At 42.7% G+C, this 25,077-nt stretch overlaps 1 protein-coding gene across 1 annotated transcript in view; it reads right to left on the bottom strand.

Moving 5' to 3' along the window:
* The window catches only part of LOC128664237 (cystine/glutamate transporter), a 170,310-nt gene that overhangs the window by 113,740 nt on the left and 31,493 nt on the right, over nucleotides 1–25,077 (bottom strand). Inside the window, exons 3-4 of the mRNA XM_053719028.1 lie at nucleotides 18,349–18,464; nucleotides 15,936–16,061 (exon numbers count right to left, since the gene is read on the bottom strand). Coding sequence (XP_053575003.1) covers nucleotides 15,936–16,061; nucleotides 18,349–18,464 — 242 coding nt within the window. The remainder of the gene's footprint in view (nucleotides 1–15,935; nucleotides 16,062–18,348; nucleotides 18,465–25,077) is intronic.

Genomic DNA, 25,077 nt, shown 5'->3' with positions numbered 1-25,077 from the left:
GACTTTTCCATACCGCAGATCCCCTTACGTCAATTGTGTATCCTATCTTTTCAATGGGATCTGCCTAACGCTGGTATTTAGAGTCTTGACTGAAGTGAGCGTTAGAACTCTAACGACAAAACTCCAGCCGCAGAAAAAAGTCAGTAGTTAAGAGCTTTATGGGCTAACGCCAGTTCATAAAGCTCTTAACTACTGTGCTCTAAAGTACACTAACACCCATAAACTACCTATGTACCCCTAAACCGAGGTCCCTCCACATCGCCGCCACTCTAATAAATTTTTTTAACCCCTAATCTGCTGACCGCACACCGCCGCAACCTACATTATCCCTATGTACCCCTAATCTGCTGCCCCTAACATCGCCGACACCTACATAATATTTATTAACCCCTAATCTGCTCCCCCGCCAACGTCGCCGCTACCTACCTACACTTTTTAACCCCTACTCTGTCGACCGGACCTCGCCGCTACTCTAATAAATGTATTAACCCCTAAACCGCCTCACTCCCGCCTCAAAAACCCTATAATAAATAGTATTAACCCCTAATCTGCCCTCCCTAACATCGCTGCCACCTAACTTCAAGTATTAAAGGGACAGTCTACACCAGAATTGTTATTGTTTTAAAAGATAGATAATCCCTTTATTACCCATTCCCCAGTTTTGCATAACCAACACAGTTATAATAATATACTTTTAACCTCTGTGATTATCTTGTATCTAAGCCTCTGCAAACTGCCCCTTTATTTCAGTTCTTTTGACAGACTTGCAGTTTAGCCAATCACTGCCTGCTCCCAGATAACTTCACGTGCACGAGCACAGTGTTATCTATATGAAATACGTGAACTAACACCCTCTAGTGGTGAAAAACTGTTCAAATGCATTCTGAAAAGAGGTGGCCTTCAAGGTCTAAGAAATTAGCATATGAACCTCCTAGGTTAAGCTTTCAACTAAGAATACCAAGAGAACAAAGCAAAATTGGTGATAAAAGTAAATTAGAAAATTGTTTAAAATTACATGCTCTATCTGAATCATGAAAGTTTATTTTGGCCTAGACTGTCCCTTTAACCCCTAATCTGCCGACCGGAGCTCGCCGCTACTATAATAAATGTATTAACCCCTAAAGCTAAGTCTAACCCTAACACCCCCCTAAGTTAAATATAATTTAAATCTAACGGAATAAAATAAATCTTATTAAATAAATGAATCCTATTTAAAGCTAAATACTTACCTGTAAAATAAACCCTAATATAGCTACAATATAACGAATAATTATATTGTAGCTATTTTAGGATTTTTTTTTAATTTTACAGGCAACTTTGTATTTATTTTAACTAGGTACAATAGCTATTAAATAGTTATTTACTATTTAATATCTACCTAGTTAAAATAAGTACAAAATTACCTGTAAAATAAATACTAACCTAAGTTACAATTAAACCTAACACTACACTATCAATAAATTAATTAACTAAACTACCTACAATTATCTACAATTAAATCAACTAAACTAAATTACAAAAAAAAACACTAAATTACAAAAAATAAAAAAAGATTACAAGAATTTTAAACTAATTACACCTACTCTAAGCCCCCTAAAAAAATAACAAAGCCCCCCAAAATAAAAAAAATGCCCTACCCTATTCTAAAATAAAAAGTTAACAGCTCTTTTACCTTACCAGCCCTTAAAAGGGCCTTTTGCGGGGCATGCCCCAAAGAAATCAGCTCTTTTGCATTTAAAAAAAAACATACAATACCCCCCCAACATTACAACCCACCACCCACATACCCCTAATCTAACCCAAACACCCCTTAAAAAACCTAACACTAAGCCCCTGAAGATCTCCCTACCTTATCTTTACCACGCCGGGTATCACTGATCCGTCCAGAAGAGGGTCCGAAGTTTTCATCCTATCCGGCAAGAAGAGGTCCAGAAGAGGGTCCGAAGTCTTCATCCTATCCGGCAAGAAGAGGACATCCGGACCGGTAGACATGTTCAGCCAGGCGGCGTCTTCTATCTTCATCCATCCGGCGCAGAGCGGGACCATCTTGAAGCAGCCGACGCGGATCCATCCTCTTCTTCCGGCGACACCCAACGAATGAAGGTTCCTTTAAGTGACGTCATCCAAGATGGCATCCCTCGAATTCCGATTGGCTGATAGGATTCTATCAGCCAATCAGAATTAAGGTAGGAAAAATCCCATTTTCTGATTGAATCAGCCAATCAGATTCAAGTTCAATCGGATTGGCTGATTGGATCAGCCAATCAGATTGACCTCGCATTCTATTGGCTGATCAGAACAGCCAATAGAATGCGAGCTCAATCTGATTGGCTGATTGGATCGCCCAATCGGATTGAACTTGAATCTGATTGGCTGATTCAATCAGCCAATCAGATTTTTCCTACCTTAATTCCGATTGGCTAATAGAATCAGCCAATCGGAATTCGAGGGACGCCATCTTGGATGACGTCACTTAAAGGAACCTTCATTCATCGGGAGTCGCCGGAAGAAGAGGATGGATCCGCGTCGGTTGCTTCAAGATGGTCCCGCTCTGCGCCGCATGGATGAACATAGAAGACGCCGCCTGGATGAACATGTCTACCGGTCCGGATGTCCTCTTCTTGCCGGATAGGATGAAGATTTCGGACCCTCTTCTGGACCTCTTCTTGCCGGATAGGATGAAGAATTCGGACCCTCTTCTGGACGGATCGGTGATACCCGGCGTGGTGAAGATAAGGTAGGGAGATCTTCAGGGGCTTAGTGTTAGGTTTTTTAAGGGGGGTATGGGTTAGATTAGAGGTATGTGGGTGGTGGGTTGTAATGTTGGGGGGGCAATTGTATGTTTTTTTTAAATGCAAAAGAGCTGATTTATTTGGGGCATGCCCCGCAAAAGGCCCTTTTAAGGGCTGGTAAGGTAAAAGAGCTGTTAACTTTTTATTTTAGAATAGGGCATTTATTTTAGAATAGGGCATTTATTTATTTTGGGGGTCTTTGTTATTTTTTTAGGGGGCTTAGAGTAGGTGTAATTAGTTTAAAATTCTTGTAATCTTTTACAAATTCTTGTAATTTTTTTGTAATTTAGTTTAGTTGATTTAATTGTAGATAATTGTAGATAGTTTAGTTAATTAATTTATTGATAGTGTGGTGTTAGGTTTAATTGTAACTTAGGTTAGGATTTATTTTACAGGTAATTTTGTAATTATTTTAACTAGGTAGCTATTAAATAGTTATTAACTATTTAATAGCTATTGTACCTAGTTAAAATAAATACAAAGTTGCCTGTAAAATAAATATAAATGCTAAAATAGCTACAATATAATTATTTGTTATATTGTAGCTATATAAGGGTTTATTTTACAGGTAAATATTTAGCTTTAAATAGAATTAATTTATTTAATAAGATTTATTTTATTTTGTTAGATTTAAATTAAATTTAATTTAGGGGGGTGTTAGGGTTAGACTTAGCTTTAGGGGTTAATACATTTATTAGAGTAGCGGCGAGGTCCGGTAGGCAGATTAGGGGTTAATACTTGAAGTTAGGTGGCAGCGATGTTAGGGAGGGCAGATTAGGGGTTAATACAATTTATTATAGTGGCGGCGAGGTCTGGTCGGCTGATTAGGGGTTAATAAGTGTAGTTAGGTAGTGGCGATGTTGGGGGGGCAGATTAGGGGTTAATAAATATAATATAGAGGTCGGCGATGTTAGGGGCAGCAGATTAGGGGTGCATAGCTATAATGTAGGTTGCTGCGGTGTACGGAGTGGCAGATTAGGGGTTAATAATAATATGCAGGGGACAGCAGATTAGGGGTTAATAAGTGTAAGGTTAGGGGTGTTTAGACTCGGGGTTCATGTTAGGGTGTTAGGTGCAGCCTTAGGAAGTGTTTCCCCATAGGAAACAATGAGGCTGCGTTAGGAGCTGAACGCTGCTTTTTTGCAGGTGTTAGGTTTTTTTTCAGCTCAAACTGCCCCATTTTTTCCTATGGGGATATCGTGCACGAGCATGTTTTTGAAGCTGGCCGTGTCCATAAGCAACGCTGGTATTTAGAGTTGAAGTGGCGGTAAATATGCTCTACGCTCCCTTTTTGGAGCCTAACGCAGCCCTTCAGAGAACTCTGAATACCAGCGTTGTTTAAAAGGTGCGGGGGGGAAAAAAAACATGCGTAGCTAACGCACCCCTTTGGCCGCAAAACTCTAAATCTAGGTGTATGAGAGTAGACAGCCTCAAGACTTGTGGGTGACCTACTTGTAAAATAGTATGGTTATATGAAGGGACTTATAAAAAGAAACTTCATTTTAAATATTAGTGTAAATTCCTCCCAAACTATCTAGGGCCACTCTTGGACTCCTAAAAGCGTGAATGACCTAGAGGAGGAAATCTGGTATCTGAGGTGGCCACTCTTGAGCCTTAGAATAGTATAAGTAATATGTTGGGTATGTATTGGCATATAATACAAGCTGCAGGTACAGCTATGTAGTAGTTTGAGGAGAGCGATTGAGGAATAAGAGGGAATATCATAGTAAGATATTGGTGTCTAATAATACGAATGAAAAATGCACTAGATGGTGTAAACAAATGTAGATATAGATAAATAGATAGATAAATAGATAGATAGATAGATAGATAGATCATGAAAGAGGATAGCTAAGCTGACAAAAAACTTTTAATAAAGGGGGTGTCTGGTATCAAATAGGTTTGGTAACTGATAAATTTAGTAGTCCTCCTAGGAAAGTAGTATAAATGTCACACCATTTAATGAGCAACTTATAGCTGGGGATATGTGGGTGGGGGCTATGTTGTAAGAGAGATTCTCATATTGGAGCTAAAGCACATCGCTGGAGTTTAACTGGGGTTTCACAGTCATCGAATTATAGTTAATATATAAAGTGCTAGAAGATGTAAGATACCTATATAAAAACTGGTTTGTAAAGTATATAAATGTATAAGCCATTAAACACGGTGTAAGCTGTATTGAACATGTCAGCAATAGCTAAATAATCTTGACATATGGGTACTCCACTCAAATGCTTATAAATAAATTCCATAAGAAAGATTCTCATATTGGAGCAAGTGCAAATTGCTGGAATGTCACTGGAGTTCCACACACATCAAACAATGATTATATAAAGTACTAGAAAACACAGTGTACAGGCAGAAGAAACTGCTTTGTAAAATATTGGAATAAATAAGCAATTAGATACTGTGTAAACTGCATTGAACATATCAGTAATAGTCACACAAAAAAATAACCCTACTGTCATGAGATGCAGGACACAGCAAAGATGGTACAACTCTATTTTATTGTAGAGCATGGAAATATACATCTGGTAGCATTGATCTCACTAACTGCGACACAGACAAACGGACCTAAACCCTGCCCCCAATCTGGTGACGTCACTTCCTACTCTCATCACATCTTCCCCCTTTTCAAAGGACAAAGCATACATTTTTTTTTCATTTGAATATAACAAATAACAAGGTATACAACAACAGTTTTGTATAGTATAGAACACATAACAAGCTACAGAAAATATAAACAACATGAATTACATCCTGACTTGAACATCGGGGTAGACTACCCTATTCCACAGTGACTATGGGATTATTCTGCCTATACTTCTGGTCACTGTTCTAACTAAAGTTAATCCCGATATCGGGCCGGAAGTTTCACCACTCTTCCACTTGATGTAACTCTACATGAACTGTCCTCTGATACAGAAGAAGGTGATTGAGAGTCTGCTTGAGGCAAAGACATATCCCTGCTGTGATCTTGCTGAAGGGAAGGCACCCCTCTTAAAACAGGGGATCCCACTGGCGGTGGTACTGAGGCATCCAGTAAAAAACTCTCAGGTACAGGCTGAAGATCTTTCGATTTCGACGTGTGACTGTCCCTCCATCAGTAAGGACTACATAAGACCTTGGTTCTGGAAAGCGTCCAATTACCGTAGCAGGTGTCTTCCATTTCTTCTAATCATCCAGTTTAATTCTGACACTTTGCCCTGCATTCAGCTCCTGCAAGGGCCGCACAGAATGTCTCCTGTCGTAGAAGAATCAATAGCCCCTTTCTGCCTCTTCATCCCTCCTAAGGACTTCGTCCCTAGGAATAGAGCTAGTTGGCTGGAAGACACCCACAGAGGGTAAGACGGTGCGAATCTGGCGTCCTAGCATCAGCTGCCCTATAGGACAAGAGGGCCAGGTACGGCTCAGATTGCTTCAAAATGAATTTTGTCGTTTGAACTCCCCTTTCAGCCATTCCATTGGCCTGCGGGTAATGTGGGCTTGACGTGGAATGTATAAAATCATATTCCCTGCTGAAAGAACTGAACTCTGTGGAAGCGAACTGCATTCCGTTATCACTCACCAATTCCGTTATCACTCACCAACTTGTGATTTCATTCAAAGGTGCAATTTCCAAATACCTGGAATAGTAGTCGATCACAACTAGGAACTTTTTCCCGTGCAGTTCGCACAAATCAGCAGCTATTTTCTGCCACGGGCCTGCAAGCAGCGGAGTAGAAATTAAGGGCTCCCTTCTCTGAGTAGGCCGGCATTCCCGGCAAAAGGCACATTTAGACACATGGCTTGCAATGTTGGAACTGATCCCAGGCCACCATACAGCCGTAGCTGCCCTTTCTCTACACTTTGTAATGCCTAAGTGGCCATCGTGAATCCTGTTTAACATCTCCTGCTTCATACTGACAGGAATAACAATGCGGTCCCTATAGGACAAGAGGGCCAGGTACGGCTCAGATTGCTTCAAAATGAATTTTGTCGTTTGAACTCCCCTTTCAGCCATTCCATTGGCCTGCGGGTAATGTGGGCTTGACGTGGAATGTATAAAATCATATTCCCTGCTGAAAGAACTGAACTCTGTGGAAGCGAACTGCATTCCGTTATCACTCACCAATTCCGTTATCACTCACCAACTTGTGATTTCATTCAAAGGTGCAATTTCCAAATACCTGGAATAGTAGTCGATCACAACTAGGAACTTTTTCCCGTGCAGTTCGCACAAATCAGCAGCTATTTTCTGCCACGGGCCTGCAAGCAGCGGAGTAGAAATTAAGGGCTCCCTTCTCTGAGTAGGCCGGCATTCCCGGCAAAAGGCACATTTAGACACATGGCTTGCAATGTTGGAACTGATCCCAGGCCACCATACAGCCGTAGCTGCCCTTTCTCTACACTTTGTAATGCCTAAGTGGCCATCGTGAATCCTGTTTAACATCTCCTGCTTCATACTGACAGGAATAACAATGCGGTCCTGGAACAGCAGCAACCCATCCAGCTCCGTGAGCTGCGACCTTTCTGACTGGTAAGAACTTAAAGACATCCAGACTGCCCGACTCTCAGGACAACCTTCTTTAATTTACTTCATAACTTCTTGAAGGTCTGTATCTAAATATGTCTCTTTCTTTATTTGTTCTAGCTTCCCTGAAGAGATGGACTTGGAGGCCAGAACTGAATCTACACACACTTTCACATTTGATTCCGTTGAAGACTCTTCAGCAGCAGCCAGTGGGAGCCTGGATAGTGTCTGCCACAACCTGTTGTTGCACTGCCTGAACGTTGAATCTGAGCAGCCTCATTTGAAGTCTCTGGCATCTTAGGGGTGTTTTGTCAGTATCATAGGAGTTGATTAGAGGGACTAGCAGTTTATGATCAGTCTCCAGACTAAATGTATCTAAATCCACTAGGTAACGCTGAAAGCGCTCACAGGCCCAAACTGCAGCCAGGCATTCTTTCTCAATTTGGGCGTATTTTGACTCAGCAGCTGTCAGTATACGGGAACAGTAGGCGATGGGCTGTAGTTTGTTTTCATTCAGCTGCAGGAGGGCGGCCCATAACTGCTCGCATGAGCACTAACCACAGTCTTTTTGGAAGGGTCGTAGAACCCCAACACTGGGGCAGACCCCAGCAGGGACTTGACCTGCATAAAAGATTCTTCCTGTGACCCAGTGTTGGGGTTCTACGACCCAGGCAACATCTTTCTTTAGCAACTCTGTGATAGGTTGTAGTATTGTGGATAAATCTGGAAGGAACCTGCCCACATAATTTACAAGGCCCAATATTTGTCTCAGCTCATGTACATCAGAAGGATTTTTCATCTATTCAATAGCACAAATTTTCTCAGGGTCTGGCTTGATGCCATCCCCATTGATGATATGCCCAAAGTAACATAACTCAGCTTTCCCAAAATGGCATTTCTCTTTGCTTGGCTTCAGCCCGGACTCTCTGATAGTCTGCAGCACACAGCTCAATCGATGATCATGTTCCTCCAATGTAGACCCATACACTAAGATGTCATCCATGACGACTGCCGTGACCACGTGGTCTCTTAGGAGAGAACTCATTTCTCTTTGGAAGATTTCAGGAGCAGAGGATATCCCGAAGGGGAGTCTGCAAAACCAAAACCAACCTACTGGTGTAATGAAGGTAGTCAGTTTGCGGCACTTTGGATATAGAGGTATCTGCCAGAAGCCGTTAGAAGCATCCAATGTAGAGAAGAACTTTGCCCACGCCAATTTCGGATCTATGTCTTCAAGTGTCGGCAGCACATATCTCTCTCTCTTCACTGGCTCATTCAGCCTTTTCAAGTCTACGCAGATGCGTACCTTCCCGTTTTTCTTTGCAACAGGCACAATGGGGGCACACCAGTCAGTTGCTTCAACAACCTATTCAATAACCCCCATATTCTTCATACGCAGAAGCTCCTTCTCCACTTGAGGCATGAGTGGTAACGGAATTCTACGGGGAGTGGTAATGCTGTATGGGACTGCGTCACCTTTAAGTGATATACGGACTGGGTTGCAATTCAGTAGGTCCAATTCACCAAACATATCTTCTGAGATTTCATTCACTCTGGCTACTAGGCCCAAATCACAGGGCTCAATAAATTGTTAACACACTGACCTCTAATAACATGCACCCACATGGTGAATTTCCTTTGCTTGTACTCGCAGCTGGCAAGAAATTTCCCTGCACAATCAATGCGGCCACCAGGACTTTTGTTGTAACTTTCGCCAGCTGAGGCTGTCGAGGCAGTTTTATGAACGCTGCAAGAGACATTACAGTGATGTCTGCTCCTGTGTCAGTCTTAAAGGCAACTTGGGCTCCCATTACAGTAAGAGTAACCCTCCAATCATCTTCTGAACCCGGCCGTTTAACAACAGACCCCACAAAGGATACTTCTTGACCCTCCTGGTCACTATCACCTGCATCTCCTTAATATATTCAGTCTTAGACACCACTTCAAAATGGCCCATCCTGTTACATTTTCTACATCTTTTGTCTTTAGCAGGGCATATGACACTCTGATCATGGGCACTGTTGCACCGTGTGCATCGGGCATGCTGCGCCCATTCACTTCTAGGCCTATCTGTTATCTTAGGTCTACCGCTCACACTGTGCCTTTCACTAGCTGCTCTCCTGAACTGCTGCACTTCATCCACAATACTCTCAGACCTCAGATCAGCACTTTGCTTTTTCACCAGTTCACTCTGGCGGGTCATCCTAATAGCCCCATCTAATGTTAAATCAGACTCTAACTTCAGCTTCAGTGAGACTTCCGCATCTGCAATTCCTATGACTATTCTGTCTCTGATATGCTCTTCTTTAGCAACACCAAACTCACAGAATTCAGCTAGTTCATACAGGCTGCGCACAAATGACTCCACAGATTCTCCCACACGCTGAGCACGTTTGTGAAAACAAGCTCTCTCATGAATCACATTTCTTCTGGGCACAAAGTGGGCACTGAGTTTATTCATAACTATTTCAAAGTCAAATTCTTCCCCTTCTTGGAAAGTAAAAGTATTGAACACTGGCTCCACATCTTTCCCTATAGAGTATAAAAGAGAATTAACTTGTACTTCACCACTCTCCTTGTCCAGCTTGGAAGCAATCCTGAAGCACTGAAACCGCTGACGCCATGTGGGGCAAGCTGCAGACTGCGAGAAATCAAAAGGCTCAGGTGGGGAAAACTTTGACATCGACATCATCAGGAAACAGAAGTGCAGGCAAAAACTTCTGACACCATGTCATGAGATGCAGGACACATGCAGGACACAGCAAAGATGGTACAACTCTATTTTATTGTAGAGCATGGAAATATACATCTGGTAGCATTGATCTCACTAACTAACTGCGACACAAATGGACCTAAGCCCCGCCCCCAATCTGGTGACATCCCTTCCTACTCTCATCACACCTACTATATATGTTCCCCACACAAATGCTCAGAAGTAAATACTAACTCGGTAGGGTAGTGGTTATCTGGACATTTTTACCAGAAGAGCTATCAGGTTTTGAGACCTTCATTGAATTAGCTCACAAGCAGACTCCTATACTATAGTGTGCCAGTTAGTTTCAGTCAATGCCATGTCTATAGAATGGGGTAATGACAGTCACATCAACTGGATTCTCTTTCACTAATTGTGTACCCTGTGGAAGAAGAGGAAAGTCTCCTGTGTAATGCCTCCATCCACAAGCAATCAAATGCAGAGGGGCTTTAGCGCAGTTATAGAATATGCAAGAGAAGCATAGCATACCTAGGAGTGGCCGCATCTCCCAGTGTCATACTTAACTTGCGTTTCACACTATCATGGTGCATTCCCAGTAGAGGTGCCGGTGGTTGCAGGGGTTTAGCTGGCTTAGAATTGTGTAAATAGAGCAGATCGCTTTTCTCCTCTATTTCTAGAAAGAAGTGGTTTGTCAGCTCGCTTCCGGATTGCACTATTTCCATCAGGTTGTTCATCAGAATGTCGCCTCAAATCTCTCCAGTAAAGACTGCACCTTGTAATTAAACGCTTCCACATCCATGTTCTAGATTTGAAGATATTCAACAGTGAAGTGAACTGAAGTGGTTATCAGGCTCCTTCTTCTTAACCTGGATTATGGGGGGGGGTGAAGTTTAGAATGTGGCCGCCACCTAATAACTTCGAACAGTCTGTTCTGTCTGACGAGCTAAATATCATAAAAATAGTATTATCTGAAACTGTAGGATCTCCTTTAGTAAACTATATCACTAGTGATGTAGGATGATGTTCAACTGTGGTGATAATCAGCGGATTATCTTGGTTTCAGGTAGAGCCTCCAATTTTGCGGCTTGGCATAGCCGCGGCCTGGACACGCCCCCCAGAATATACAATTTTAAAAAAACTTTCCAATTTACTTCTATTATCTAATTTGCTTTGTTCTCTTGGATTCCTTGGTTGAAGAGTAAACCTAGATAGGCCGATCTAGGCTGAGCATAGCAACATGCAGGTGTTTTTAGCAGTGGTTGCAACTATGTATAACATTGCTATAAACATTGTTGCAATTACAGATGGTGAAAGTCGTGCACGCTCCTGAGCTCACCTAAGATTACTCCTTAAAGGGATAGTAAACCCAATTATATTCTTTCATTATTCAGATAGACTAGAGCACGACATTTTAAGCAACTTTCTTATTTACTCCTATTATCAATTTTTCTTCGTTCTCTTAGTATCTTTATTTGAAAAAGCAGGAATGAAAGCTGTGGAACCAGCATATTTTTGGTTCAGTACCCTGGATAGCACTTACTGATTGGTGGCTACATTTTCCAGTCAGCAAGAGCTACCCAGGTGCTGAACCTACAATGGGCTGGCTCCAAAGCTTACATTCCTGCTTTTTCAAATAAAGGTACCAAGAGAAATTTATAATAGGAGTAAATTAGAGTTGCTTAAAATGTCATGCTCCATCTGAATCATGAAAGAAAAAAAATTGAGGTTTAGTGTCCCTTTAACAAAGAGATTTAAGCAAAACTGATAATAGAAAGTGATTGGATAGGTTTTTAAAATGTCATGCTCTATTCAATGAATTGAAACTTAATTTTGATGCCACTGTACCTTTAAAGGGACATTAAACACTTTGAAATTTTAAAATATTAATATAAAATGTTTAATTATATGTAGTAAAATAACTTTGCAATACACTTTTATTATTTACTTTGCTCCCTTTTCCAGTAAATTTATTCTGAATATTGTGGGCTTCCCAAATTTCTGTTAAAAGTCTAACGCCTAGATTACGAGTTCTGCGTTAGCTTTAAAAAGCAGCGTTAAGGGGTCATAATACTGCTTTTTAACGCCCGCTGGTATTATGAGTATGGCAGGTACAGGTCTACCGTTCACTTTTTTCCCCGCAACTTTTCCATACCGCAAATCCCCTTACGTCAATTGCGTATCCTATCTTTTTAATGGGATTTGGCTAACGCTGGCATTACAAGTCTTGGAAGAAGTGAGCGGTACAGCCTCTACCTCCAAGACTCCTACCGCATATAAAAGTCAGTAGTTAAGAGTTTTATGGGCTAACGCCGGAACATAAAGCTCTTAACTACAGTGCTACAAAGTACACTAACACCCATAAACTACCTATGAACCCCTAAACAGAGGCCCCCCACATCGCAAACACTATAATAAAATTATTTAACCCCTAATCTGCCAACCGGACATCGCTGCCACCTACATTATACCTATGAACCCCTAATCTTGTGCCCCTAACATCGCCGACACCTACATTATATTTATTAACCCGTAATCTGCCCCCTCCAACGTTGCCGCCACCTGTCTACACTTATTAACCCCTAATCTGCCAACCGGATATCGCCACCACTAGAAAACACTATAATAAATTTTATTAAACCCTAATCTGTCGTCCCTAACATCACCGCCACCTACCTACAATTATTAACCCCTAATCTCCACCAACGTTGCTGTTACTATAATAAAGTTATTAACCCCTAAACCTAAGTCTAACCCTAACACCCCCTAAGTTAAATATAATTTAAATAAATCTAAATAAAATTACTACAATTAAATAAATTAATCCTATTTAAAACTAAATACTTACCTATAAAATAAACACTAATATAGCTACAATATAACTAATAGTTACATTGTAGCTAGCTTAGGATTTATATTTATTTTACAGGCAACTTTGTATTTATTGTAACTAGGTACAATAGCTATTAAATAGTTAATAAATATTTAATAGCTACCTAGTTAAAATAATTACAAAATTACCTGTAAAATAAATCCTAACCTAAGTTACAAATACACCTAACACTACACTATCAATAAATTAATTAAATAAATTAACTACAAATATCTAAAATAAAATACAATTAAATAAACTAAACTATATTACAAAAAAAACAAACACTAAATTACAAAAAATAAAAAAATATTACAAGAAGTTTAATCTAATTACACCTAATCTAAGCCCCCTAATAAAATAAAAAGCCCCCCAAAATAACAAAATTCCTAAACTAAAATATAAAGTAATCAGCTCTTTTATTAGCCCTTAAAAGGGCTTTTTGCGGGGCATTGCCCCAAGGTAATCGGCTCTTTTACCTGTAAAAAAAAGAAATACAATACCCCCCCCAACATTACAACCCACCACCCATACACCCCTACTCTAGAACCCACCCGATCCCCCCTTAAAAAAACACTACCCCATTGAAGATCACCCTACCTTGAGCCGTCTTCAGCCAGCCGGGCACCGATGGGGCAGAAGAGGACATCCGGACCGGCACAAGTCTTCATCTGATCCGGCCAGAAGTCTTCATCCGATCGGGGTAGAAGAGGTCCTCCATCCAGCAGAAGTCTTCATCCAAGCGGCATCTTCTATCTTCATCCATCCAGCGCGAAGCGGGTCCATCTTCAAGACATCCGACGCGGAGCATCCTCTTCTTTCCGACGACTAACGACGAATGAAGGTTCCTTTAAATGACATCATCCAAGATGGCGTCCCTCGAATTCCGATTGGCTGATAGGATTCTATCAGCCAATCAGAATTAAGGTAGGAAAATTCCGATTGGTTGATTTAATCAGCCAATCGCATTGAAGTTCAATCCGATTGGCTGATTGGATCAACCAATCGGAATTTTCTTACCTTAATTCAGATTGGCTGATAGAATCCTATCAGCCAATCGGAATTAGAGGGACGCCATCTTGAATGATGTCATTTAAAGGAACCTTCATTTGTCGTTAGTCGTCGGAAAGAAGAGGATGCTCCGTGTCGGATGTCTTGAAGATGGACCCGCTCCGCGCCGGATGGATGAAGATAGAAGATGCCGCTTGGATGAAGACTTCTGCTGGATGGAGGACCTCTTCTGCCCCGATCAGATGAAGACTTCTGGCCGGATCGGATGAAGACTTGTGCCGGTCCGGTTGTCCTCTTCTGCCCCATCGGTGCACAGCTGGCTGAAGACGGCTCAAGGTAGGGTGATCTACAATGGGGTAGTGTTAGGTTTTTTAAGGGGGGATCGGGTGGGTTTTAGAGTAGGGGTGTGTGGGTGGTGGGTTGTAATGTTGGGGGGTATTGTATTTCTTTTTCTTACAGGTAAAAGAGCTGATTACTTTGGGGCAATGCCCCTCAAAAAGCCCTTTAAGGGCTAGTAAAAGAGCTGATTACGTTGTAATTTAGTTAAGAATAGGGAATTTTATTATTTTGGGGGGCTTTTTTATTTTATTAGGGGGATAAGATTAGGTGTAATTAGATTAAACTTCATGTAATATTTTTTTATTTTTTGTAATTTAGTGTTTGTTTTTTTTGTAATATAGTTTAGTTTATTTAATTGTATTTTAGTTTAGATCATTGTAGTTAATTTATTTAATTAATTTATTGATAGTGTAGTGTTAGGTGTATTTGTAACTTAGGTTAGGATTTATTTTAAAGGTAATTTTGTAATTATTTTAACTAGGTAGCTATTAAATAGTTATTAACTATTTAATAACTATTGTACCTAGTTAAAATAAATACAAAGTTGCCTGTAAAATAAATATAAATCCTAAAATAGCTACAATGTAACTATTAGTTATATTGTAGCTATCTTATGGTTTATTTTATAGGTAAGTATTTAGTTTTAAATAGGAATAATTTATTTAATTATAGTAATTTTATTTAGATTTATTAAAAATAGATTTAACTTAGGGGGGTGTTAGGGTTAGACTTAGGTTTAGGGGTTAATAACTTTATTATAGTAGCGGCAACGTTGGGGGCGGCAGATTAGGGGTTAATAATTGTAGGTAGGTTGCAGCAACGTTGGGGGCAGCAGATTAGGGGTTAATAAATATAAAATAGGTGTCGGCGATGTTAGGGGCAGCAGATTAGGGGTTCATAGGGATAATGTAGGTGGCGGCGGTGTCCGGAGCGGCAGATTAGGGGTTAATAGTATAATGCAGGTGGCGACGATGTTGGGGGCGGCAGATTAGAGGTTAATAAGTGTAAGGTTAGGGGTGTTTAGACTCGGGGTTCATGTTAGGGTGTTAGGTGTAGACTTAGAAAGTGTTTCCCCATAGGAAACAATGGGGCTGCGTTAAGAGCTAAACGCTGCTTTTTTTCAGGTGTTAGGTTTTTTTTCAGCTAGCTCAGCCCCATTGTATCCTATGGGGAAATCTTGCACGAGCACGTTTTTCCAGCTTACCGCTACCGTATGCAACGCTGTTATTACAGGGAGAAGTGGAGCTAAATTTTGCTCAACGCTCACTTTTCTGAGGCTAACGCAGCCATTCAGAAAACTTGTAATACCAGCGTTGTTTAAAGTGAGCGCTGGAAAAAAAGGAGCGTTAGCTCCGCAAGTTTTTACCGACAAAACTTGTAATCTAGCTGTAAGTGCGCACACAGCTATAATCCCCACTGTCATTGGTTGCACACTCTAGTAAGCTGTTAATAACTGTCCCTAATTGGCCTAAACAGAAAAAGAAACCTAAGTTACAATATGGGGGTGCCCACTGCTTTGAAATTTGAATTTTACCCTTATTTTTTTAATATTTAAAAAACTGTAATTTTAAAAAATACATGTATAGATTATTCTCAGTCTAATAATTGCTCTAAATATCATTCTATAATTTATTTATTTCCTGTTTCATGTCCCTTTAATACTGTTTACTGCACGTTCATGTGTTGGCGTCTTCTTACCTTGCACAAGAGTGTTGATTCCCGGAACTATAATCAGTACCAGAGCTACTAATTTTAGTGCTGTAAAAGCGGTCTGAAAATTTGCCGACCAGCTGACACTCCAACAGTTCAAGGCGATAATACATGCTGCAGAGAAAGAGGGGAAGATACAGTTATTACCTTTGCACTGTTTTTTTTAAGCAGAATTATTTGCCCCTCACCAATCCAAGAGTGATTTGTTATACCCGTGGATTTATTTGGTTGGTAGGAAATGAGTCCGTAGACTAAAATGTAATCATTTCAAAAAGATTTAAAGGGACAGTCTAGTCAAAATTAAATGTTCATGATTCAGATAGGGCATGCAATTTTAAAGAACTTTCCAATTTACTTTTATCATCACATTTGCTTTGTTCTCATGGTATTCTTTGTTGAAATCTAAACCTAGGTAAGCCTAAACTGATTTATAAACCGTTTAAGGCTACCTCTTATCTCAGTGTATTTTGACAGTTAGACAGTGATAGTTCATGTGTGTCATATAGCTAATATTATGCTCACCCCCATGGAGTTATTTATGAGTCCCCACTGATTGGCTAAAATACAAGTCTGTCAAAAGAACTGAGATAAGGGGGCAGTCTGCAGAGGGATATATACAAGGTAAAAAGTGTATTCATATAACAGTGCTGATGAAAAAAAACTGGGGAATGGGTCATAAAGGGATTAGACTGTCCCTTAAATTATTCGTAGTGAAAAAAACTTCAGCCTTTAGCACAGATGAGTTAAACGCATAGTTGAAGTACTACTGGGGTGCCACAAAGAACTGCTGGTCCTGAGTGACAAGACTGGTGAGCTGATCAGCAACAGCAGTCGCACAACCCAGCCTTTGTGGAGGTTAAACACATAGACGTGCAGGGCTTTTAGTACTAAAATGATATGGTCTAATGAATTATAGAGTTAAAAAATGCATAGTTAAAGTACTACTGGGGTGCCACAAAGAACTACTGGTCCTGAGTGACAAGACTGTTGAGCCGATCAGCAACAACAGTCGCACAACCCAGCATTTGTGGAGGTTAAACACATAGACATGCAGGGCTTTTAGTACTAAAATGATATGAATTATAGTATTGGATGTTTGTACTACAGAGTTCCTTTAAGAGGGGCTGACTGTAACAAAATGGGAATGTTCAGCGCTTCCTGCATTCCTTAAAAGCACACTAGTTGTGGGAGGCAAATATTAACCTATTTATCTTTAGATTCATGTATCTCTCAGCTGATCCCTATGTATTCCCTTCAGCATATGAGCTCACAAGGTTGCTGTCTCTCTCCATATTTTTGCAGCTAAGGTCAGAAAATTTGGTAAAGTTTTATTTACTTTTATTTTACTTTAACATTATTTTCTTTTTGTGACATGTGAGGCTCTGCCTCCCCTTCCTTCCTGACTGCACATCCCTGCTCAGTGTTCCCCACCCAGCGCTTTGCATTTGATACAGTTCTTTCTTTAATTGATTCTAAACCCTGAAAGTATCTGGTTGCTCTTTCATGGGAAATAAGTAGCTTATAAAATGCTTATAGTTATGTGATTTCACAGTGAATTACCCACCTGTAATATACAAGTACTCCTCTACCTTTCCCCATTTATGCTTATCCACATGCTTATCCACATAACGCATGCATACAGTACAGCTAAATTTACACTAGGGCTTCCCCCATCCTCAAAAAATGACTAATTCCATTTATTTCTTGAAAGGTTTCAAGATGTCTGTTTTATTTGTAGGTGTAGGTGAGTGATTAATAAAATGTCTGATTCCCAATAGGAATAAGGTCCTTCATAGACAATAGGAAATATTCTCCTTGATGCAAGATGTAAAAACTTGATAAGCAAAACATAATATAAGAGTTTTAATAACATAGTATTAATAGAACTTAATGGAGACACTTTATATGGAAAAATTACAGTATTTATTCAATATGGCCGCCAAGTGTAATGTACATGATTAGGCCCTGAGAGGCCAGAGAAAGAAAGCGGTGAGTCCGTATTTGAGGCCATTTTTTCTGCTAAGCTTTTCCCTCTTGTTGAACCCTACAATTATAAGGTCATAAAAGTCCCCTGTGAAATGCCCAATAGTAATATCAAATGCACAGTAGTTTTATTAGTGGCATTAGGACGGTGCTTTGTTCCCAAATATCTGTTTACACTATCTGCTACTACAGTTTTACACAATAAAAGTTATCACTATGAAGGGAACTGAACAAACACACTTTTATGGGATATCTCATAACAAAATGAGGCAGAATAAATAATTAATATATCTTGCAATGAGATTTAATTTTAAACATTTTTAAGGGAAGATGATGCCATCATATAAGGCTCTAAAAAAATAAAATTCTTATCTCACCTATGAATAATCCCTGAGAGTGACAATTCTCGGATACTCACCAATACCGATGACACTAATCAGTTTAACTACGACAGCTGGTGCATTACAGGGCACAAAAATCGGCTCTATTAAATAACGTCCAAACGCCAAAGTAACCACTGCAATGTTGGCTGGTCTGGAAGACAAAGAACAGATATTTATTACAGACAGCACTTCTAGATGTCTTTATAGAAATCATGGTGGAAATGTACCTGGTGTACAGGAAAAGCAATGCTGACAACTAAATATTAGCAGCTGTTGGAGTGGAACATGTAGAATAAAGAGTTAATATTTCTAAATTAATTTCTAAATAAAGATAAATTCTGGGTAAGATATGCAAATTAGATATGCAACATCCCAGGCTTTTTATTTGCTGCACTTTCTCCATTAGGGGACTGATATGTTTTACACAGTATTAGAAGCAAAAAGCCTGCGATGTTGCATATCTAATTTGCATATGTTACCCAGAATCCTCTGGTGCATTGGTTACTGTGTATATGGAGTATTTCTGAGTAAAGACAAGTGGGGATACTTGCCTAGATCATTTCTGTCGATTATACTTCTATAAATTGGAGGATTATAATATCATGCTTTTATCTCCTCCAAAATTTAAATAATTTATATATATATATATATATATATATATATATATATACTAGGCGATAAGACTGCCCAGAGAGCAGTCTATTTTTTTAAAGGGAGGTCCATCTATCCCTATCCATCTATCCCTTTGTCCCTGTCCCTCTGCCCCTGTCCCTCTATCCCATTGTCCCTGTCCCTATCCGTCTATCCCTATCCCTCTATCCCTGTCCCTCTGTCCCTATCCGTCTATCCCTATCCCTCTATCCCTGTCCTTCTATCCCTGTTCCTCTATCCCTATCCATCTGTCCCTATCCTTCTATCCTTGTCCCTCTGTCCCTATCCCTCTGTCCCTATCCATCTATCCCTGTCCCTCTATCCCTATCCCTCTGTCCCTTTCCCTATATCCCTGTCCCTAATCCTCTGTCCCTATCCATCTATCCTTTTCCCTCTGTCCCTATCCCTCTGTCCCTATCCCTCTGTCCCTATCCTTCTATCTCTATTCCTCTGTCCCTATCCCACTATCCCTGTCCCTCTGTTCCTATCCCTCTGTCCCTATCCCTCTATCCCTCTGTTCCTATCCTTCTGTCCCTATCCCTCTATCCCTGTCCCTCTATCCCTATCCCTCTGTCCCTATCCTTCTATCACTATTCCTCTGTCCCTGTCCCTCTATCCCTATCCCTCTGTCCCTATCCCTTTGCCCCTATGCCTCTGTCCCTATCCCTTTATCCCTATCCCTCTGTCACTATACCTTTGTCCCTGTCCCTCTATTGCTGTTCCTCTGTCCCTATCCCTCTGTCCCTTTCCCTCTGTCCCTGTCCCTATCCCGCTATCCCTATCCCTATCCATGTATCCCTTTCCCTCTGTCTCTATCCCTCTGTCCCTTTGCCCCTCTTTCCCTATCCCTCTGGCCCTGTCCCTATCCCTCTGTCCTTATCCCTCTGTCCCTATCCCTCAGTCCCTATCCCTCTGTCCCTGTCCCTCTGCCCCTCTTTCCCTATCCCTCTGTCTCTGTCCCTATCCCTCTGTCCCTATACCTCTGTCCTTGTCCCTCTGCCCCTCTTTCCCTTTCCCTCTGTCCCTATCCCTCTGTCCTTCTGCCCCTCTTTCCCTATCCCTCTGTCCCTGTCCCTATCCCTCTGTCCCTATCCCTCTGCCCCTATCCCCCTGTCCCTATCCCTCTTTCCCTGTCCCTCTGCCCCTCTTTCCCTATCCCTCTGTCCCTGTCCCTATCCCTCTGTCCCTGTCCATCTGCCCCTCTTTCCCTATCCCTCTGTCCCTGTCTCTATCCCTCTGTCCCTATCCCTCTGTCCCTGTCCCTCTGCCCCTCTTTCCCTATCCCTCTGTCCCTGTCCCTATCCCTCTGTCCCTGTCCATCTGCCCCTCTTTCCCTATCCCTCTGTCCCTGTCCCTCTGCCCTCTTTCCCTATCCCTCTGTCCCTGCCCCTATCCCTCTGTCCCTGTCCCTATCCCTCTGCCCCTATCCCTCTGCCCCCCCCTCTGTCCCTATCCATCTGCCCCTATCCCTCTGTCCTTGTTCTTCTGTCTCTATCCTTCTGTCCCTATCTCTCTGTCCCTATCCCTCTGCCCCTATCCCTCTGTCCCTATACCTCTGTCCTTGTTCTTCTGTCTCTATCCTTCTGTTCCTCTATCCCTCTGTCCTTATCCCTCTGTCCCTATCCCTCTTTCCTTGTTATTCTGTCCCTATCCCTCTGTCCCTATCCCTCTGTCCCTATCCCTCTGCCCCTATCCCTCTGTCCCTATACCTCTGTCCTTGTTCTTCTGTCTCTATCCTTCTGTTACTCTATCCCTCTGTCCCTATCCCTCTGTCCTTGTTCTTCTGTCCCTATCCCTCTGTCCCTATCCCTCTGTCCCTATCCCTCTGCTCCTATCCCTCTGTCCCTATCCCTCTGTCCCTATCCCTATGTCCCTATCCCTCTGTCCTTGTTCTTCTGTCCCTATCCCTCTGCCCCTATCCCTCTGTCCCTATCCCTCTGCCCTATCCCTCTGTCCCTATCCCTCTGTCCTTGTTCTTCTGTCTCTATCCTTCTGTCCCTCTATCCCTGTCCCTATCCCTCTGTCCCTATCCCTGTGTCCCTATCCCTCTGTCCCTATCCCTCTGTCCCTATCCTTCTGTCCTTGTTCTTCTCTCCCTATCCCTCTGTCCCTATCTCTCTGTCCCTATCCCTCTGTCCCTATCCCTCTGCCCCTATCCCTCTGTCCCTATCCCTCTGCCCCATCCCTCTGTCCCTATCCCTCTGTCCTTGTTCTTCTGTCTCTATCCATCTGTCCCTCTATCCCTGTCCCTATCCCTCTGTCCCTATACCTGTGTCCCTATACCTCTGTCCCTATCCCTCTGTCTCTATCCTTCTGTCCTTGTCCTTCTCTCCCTATCCCTCTGTCCCTATCTCTCTGTCCCTATCCTTCTGTCCTTGTTCTTCTGTCTCTATCTGTCTGTCCCTCTATCCCTGTGTCCCTATCCCTCTGTCCCTATGCCTCTGTCCCTATCTCTCTGTCCCTATCCCTCTGTCCCTATCTCCCTGCCCCTATCCCTCTGTCCCTATCCCTCTGTCCCTATCCCTCTGTGGCCTTCTCTTTGTCCCTATCCCTCTGTCCCTATCCCTCTGTCCCTATCCCTCTGTCCCTATCCCTCTGTCCCTATCCCTCTGTCCCTATCTTTCAGTCCCTATCCTTCTGTCCTTCTGTCCCTGTTCTTCTGTTTCTATCCCTCTGTCCCTATCTCTCTGTCCCTATCCTTCTGTCCCTGTTCTTCTGTCTCTATCCCTTTGTCCCTCTATTCCTGTCCCTATCCCTCTGTCCCTGTACCTTGGTCCCTATACTTCTGTCCATACTTCTCTGTCCATACCCCTCTGTCCATATCCCTCTGTCCCTATCCCTCTGTCCTTGTTCTTCTGTCCCTATCCCTCTGTCCCTATCCCTCCGCCCCTATCCCTCTGCCCCTATCCCTCTGTCCTTGTTCTTCTGTCTCTATCCTTCTGTCCCTATCTCTCTGTCCCTATCCCTCTGCCCCTATCCCTCTGTCCCTATCCCTCTGTCCCTGTCCCTCTGCCCCTCTTTCCCTATCCCTCTGTCTCTGTCTCTATCCCTCTGTCCCTATACCTCTGTCCTTGTCCCTCTGCCCTTCTTTCCCTCTGTCCCTATCCCTCTGTCCTTCTGCCCCTCTTTCCCTATCCCTCTGTCCCTGTCCCTATCCCTCTGTCCCTGTCCCTCTGCCCCTCTTTCCCTATCCCTCTGTCCCTGTCCCTATCCCTCTGTCCCTGTCCATCTGCCCCTCTTTCCCTATCCCTCTGTCCCTGTCTCTATCCCTCTGTCCCTATCCCTCTGTCCCTATCCCTCTGCCTCTCTTTCCCTATCCCTCTGTCCCTGTCCATATCCCTCTGTCCCTGTCCATCTGCCCCTCTTTCCCTATCCCTCTGTCCCTGTCTCTGTCCCTCTGCCCTCTTTCCCTATCCCTCTGTCCCTGCCCCTATCCCTCTGTCCCTGTCCCTATCCCTCTGCCCCTATCCCTCTGCCCCTATCCCTCTGTCCCTATCCCTCTGTCCATATCCCTCTGCCCCTATCCCTCTGTCCTTGTTCTTCTGTCTCTATCCTTCTGTCCCTATCTCTCTGTCCCTATCTCTCTGTCCCTATCCCTCTGCCCCTATCCCTCTGTCCCTATACCTCTGTCCTTGTTCTTCTGTCTCTATCCTTCTGTTCCTCTATCCCTCTGTCCCTATCCCTCTGTCCCTATCCCTCTGTCCTTGTTCTTCTGTCCCTATCCCTCTGTCCCTATCCCTCTGTCCCTATCCCTCTGTCCCTATCCCTCTGCCCCTATCCCTCTGTTCCTATACCTCTGTCCTTGTTCTTCTGTCTCTATCCTTCTGTTCCTCTATCCCTCTGTCCCTATCCCTCTGTCCCTATCCCTCTGTCCTTGTTCTTCTGTCCCTATCCCTCTGTCCCTATCCCTCTGTCCCTATCCCTCTGTCCCTATCCCTCTGTCCCTATCCCTCTGTCCCTATCCCTCTTTCCTTTTTCTTCTGTCCCTATCCCTCTTTCCCTATCCCTCTGTCCCTATCCCTCTGCCCCTATCCCTCTGTCCCTATCCCTCTGCCCCATCCCTCTGTCCCTATCCCTCTGTCCTTGTTCTTCTGTCTCTATCCTTCTGTCCCTCTATCCCTGTCCCTATCCCTCTGTCCCTATCCCTGTGTCCCTATACCTCTGTCCCTATCCTTCTGTCCTTGTTCTTCTCTCCCTATCCCTCTGTCCCTATCTCTCTGTCCCTATCCTTCTGTCCTTGTTCTTCTGTCTCTTTCTGTCTGTCCCTCTATCCCTGTGTCCCTATCCCTGTGTCCCTATCCTTCTGTCCCTATCTCTCTGTCCCTATCCCTCTGTCCCTATCTCTCTGCCCCTATCCCTCTGTCCCTATCCCTCTGTCCCTATCCCTCTGTCCCTATCCCTCTGTCCCTATCCCTCTGTCCCTATCTTTCAGTCCCTATCCTTCTGTCCTTCTTTCCCTGTTCTTCTGTTTCTATCCCTCTGTCCCTATCTCACTGTCCCTATCCTTCTGTCCCTGTTCTTCTGTCTCTATCCCTTTGTCCCTCTATTCCTGTCCCTATCCCTCTGTCCCTGTACCTTGGTCCCTATACTTCTGTTCATACCTCTCTGTCCATACCCCTCTGTCCATATCCCTCTGTCCCTATCCCTCTTTCCCTACCCCTCTGTCCATATCCCTCTGTCCCTATTCCTCTGTCCCTATCCCTCTGTCCCTATACCTCGGTCCCTATCCTTCTTTCCCTAACTCCCTGTCCCTATCCCTCTGTCCCTGGTTCCCCCCTCAAAGAGCTCTCTAACCCTCCCCCCCCCCTCTATTGCCGCTATATTAGGTACTGGCAACTGTCTGCCAGTACCTATAAACCCCTTTTTTTTTTGTAGTGTAGTGGTCCCCCCCATGATCGCCATTTACCCCCCCACCCCCAAACCCCTTTTCTGTAGTGTAGCTGCCCCATCCCTCCCTGTCCTTTTTTTCCCTTTTTCCCTGTAGTAGGGCCCTCCTACTCCCTCCCCCCTCTGCTGCTGAGCTGCCCACCCGCCACACAGTATCACCGTCTGTAACGATCAGGCATCTGGCCGTTCTGTTTGTCTATTGATATTTAAATAAATACTCTTTTGCTGTCACTTCCACTGTGTGGTTCTCATATGGAGGCGGAGCACCGATCGCGCTCACCGGCTCCATATGCGGCAGATGCCTGAAACTTCAGGAGCTCCAGCTCTCAGATGTTATGTTACAGCTCCTGAAACTGTCTTGTGCTGCAGGCTACGTGCGCAACTGACGACAGCGACAGACGCGTTACAAGGCATATGACACCCAAACATTTTCTTTCATGATTTAGATAGAGAATACAATTTTATAAAAAGTTCCCAATTTACTTCTATTATCAAATTTTCTTCATTCACATGTTATTCTTTGTTGAAGAGATATCAGGAAAGGTAGCGTGCACGTTTCTGGAGCACCACATGATAGGAAATAGTGCTGCCATCTAGTGGTCTTGCTAATGTATAACTTTGTTGCAAAACTTTTACCATATAGTGCCGCAGATACGTGCACACTCCTGAACTTGCCTTCCTGTTTTTCAACAAAGAATATCAAGAAAACAAAGACAATTTGATAATAGAAGTAAATTGTAAAATTGTTTAAAATTGTATGTTCTTTCTGAATCATGAAAGAAAGTGTTTGTGGTTTATGTCCCTTTAAAAGCATAAGCAGAAGGCTTAGTTACTGCAATTGGCCATATGGTAATAGTAGTTGTGTTTGCCTGGTTCCAGGGGAGGTGGATAACGGTTTGTACATGGTATGAGGCTTTCACGGGAATACCCTACTTTGTAACGTAATTAATGTATTTAGCCGTGAGAGGAAAGCAAGATTGCTATCCCTGATATATTTATAAGAGACACTGACGGTTATTAGAAGAGGCAGCTGTTGCATTAGTGAATGATGAGGATAGTTACACATGTTGTGCTTGCCTAATAGTTTGTATTATTGTGCTTGATTATTAGATACTGATTCCCTGGATCTTAGCACAGATTGTGGATTTTTAAGTGTTTTTAACATTTTTGTTCTGATGTGTAATTAAAAGTTGTTTTATTTCTTCTGCCCAACTTGGTTGGGAGTT

This window comes from Bombina bombina, chromosome 6 (genome assembly GCF_027579735.1).
Source record: "Bombina bombina isolate aBomBom1 chromosome 6, aBomBom1.pri, whole genome shotgun sequence".
NCBI lineage: Eukaryota > Metazoa > Chordata > Amphibia > Anura > Bombinatoridae > Bombina > Bombina bombina.
The sequence above is the reverse complement of the archived record's forward strand: the minus strand, read 5'-3'. Positions and strand labels throughout refer to the sequence as shown.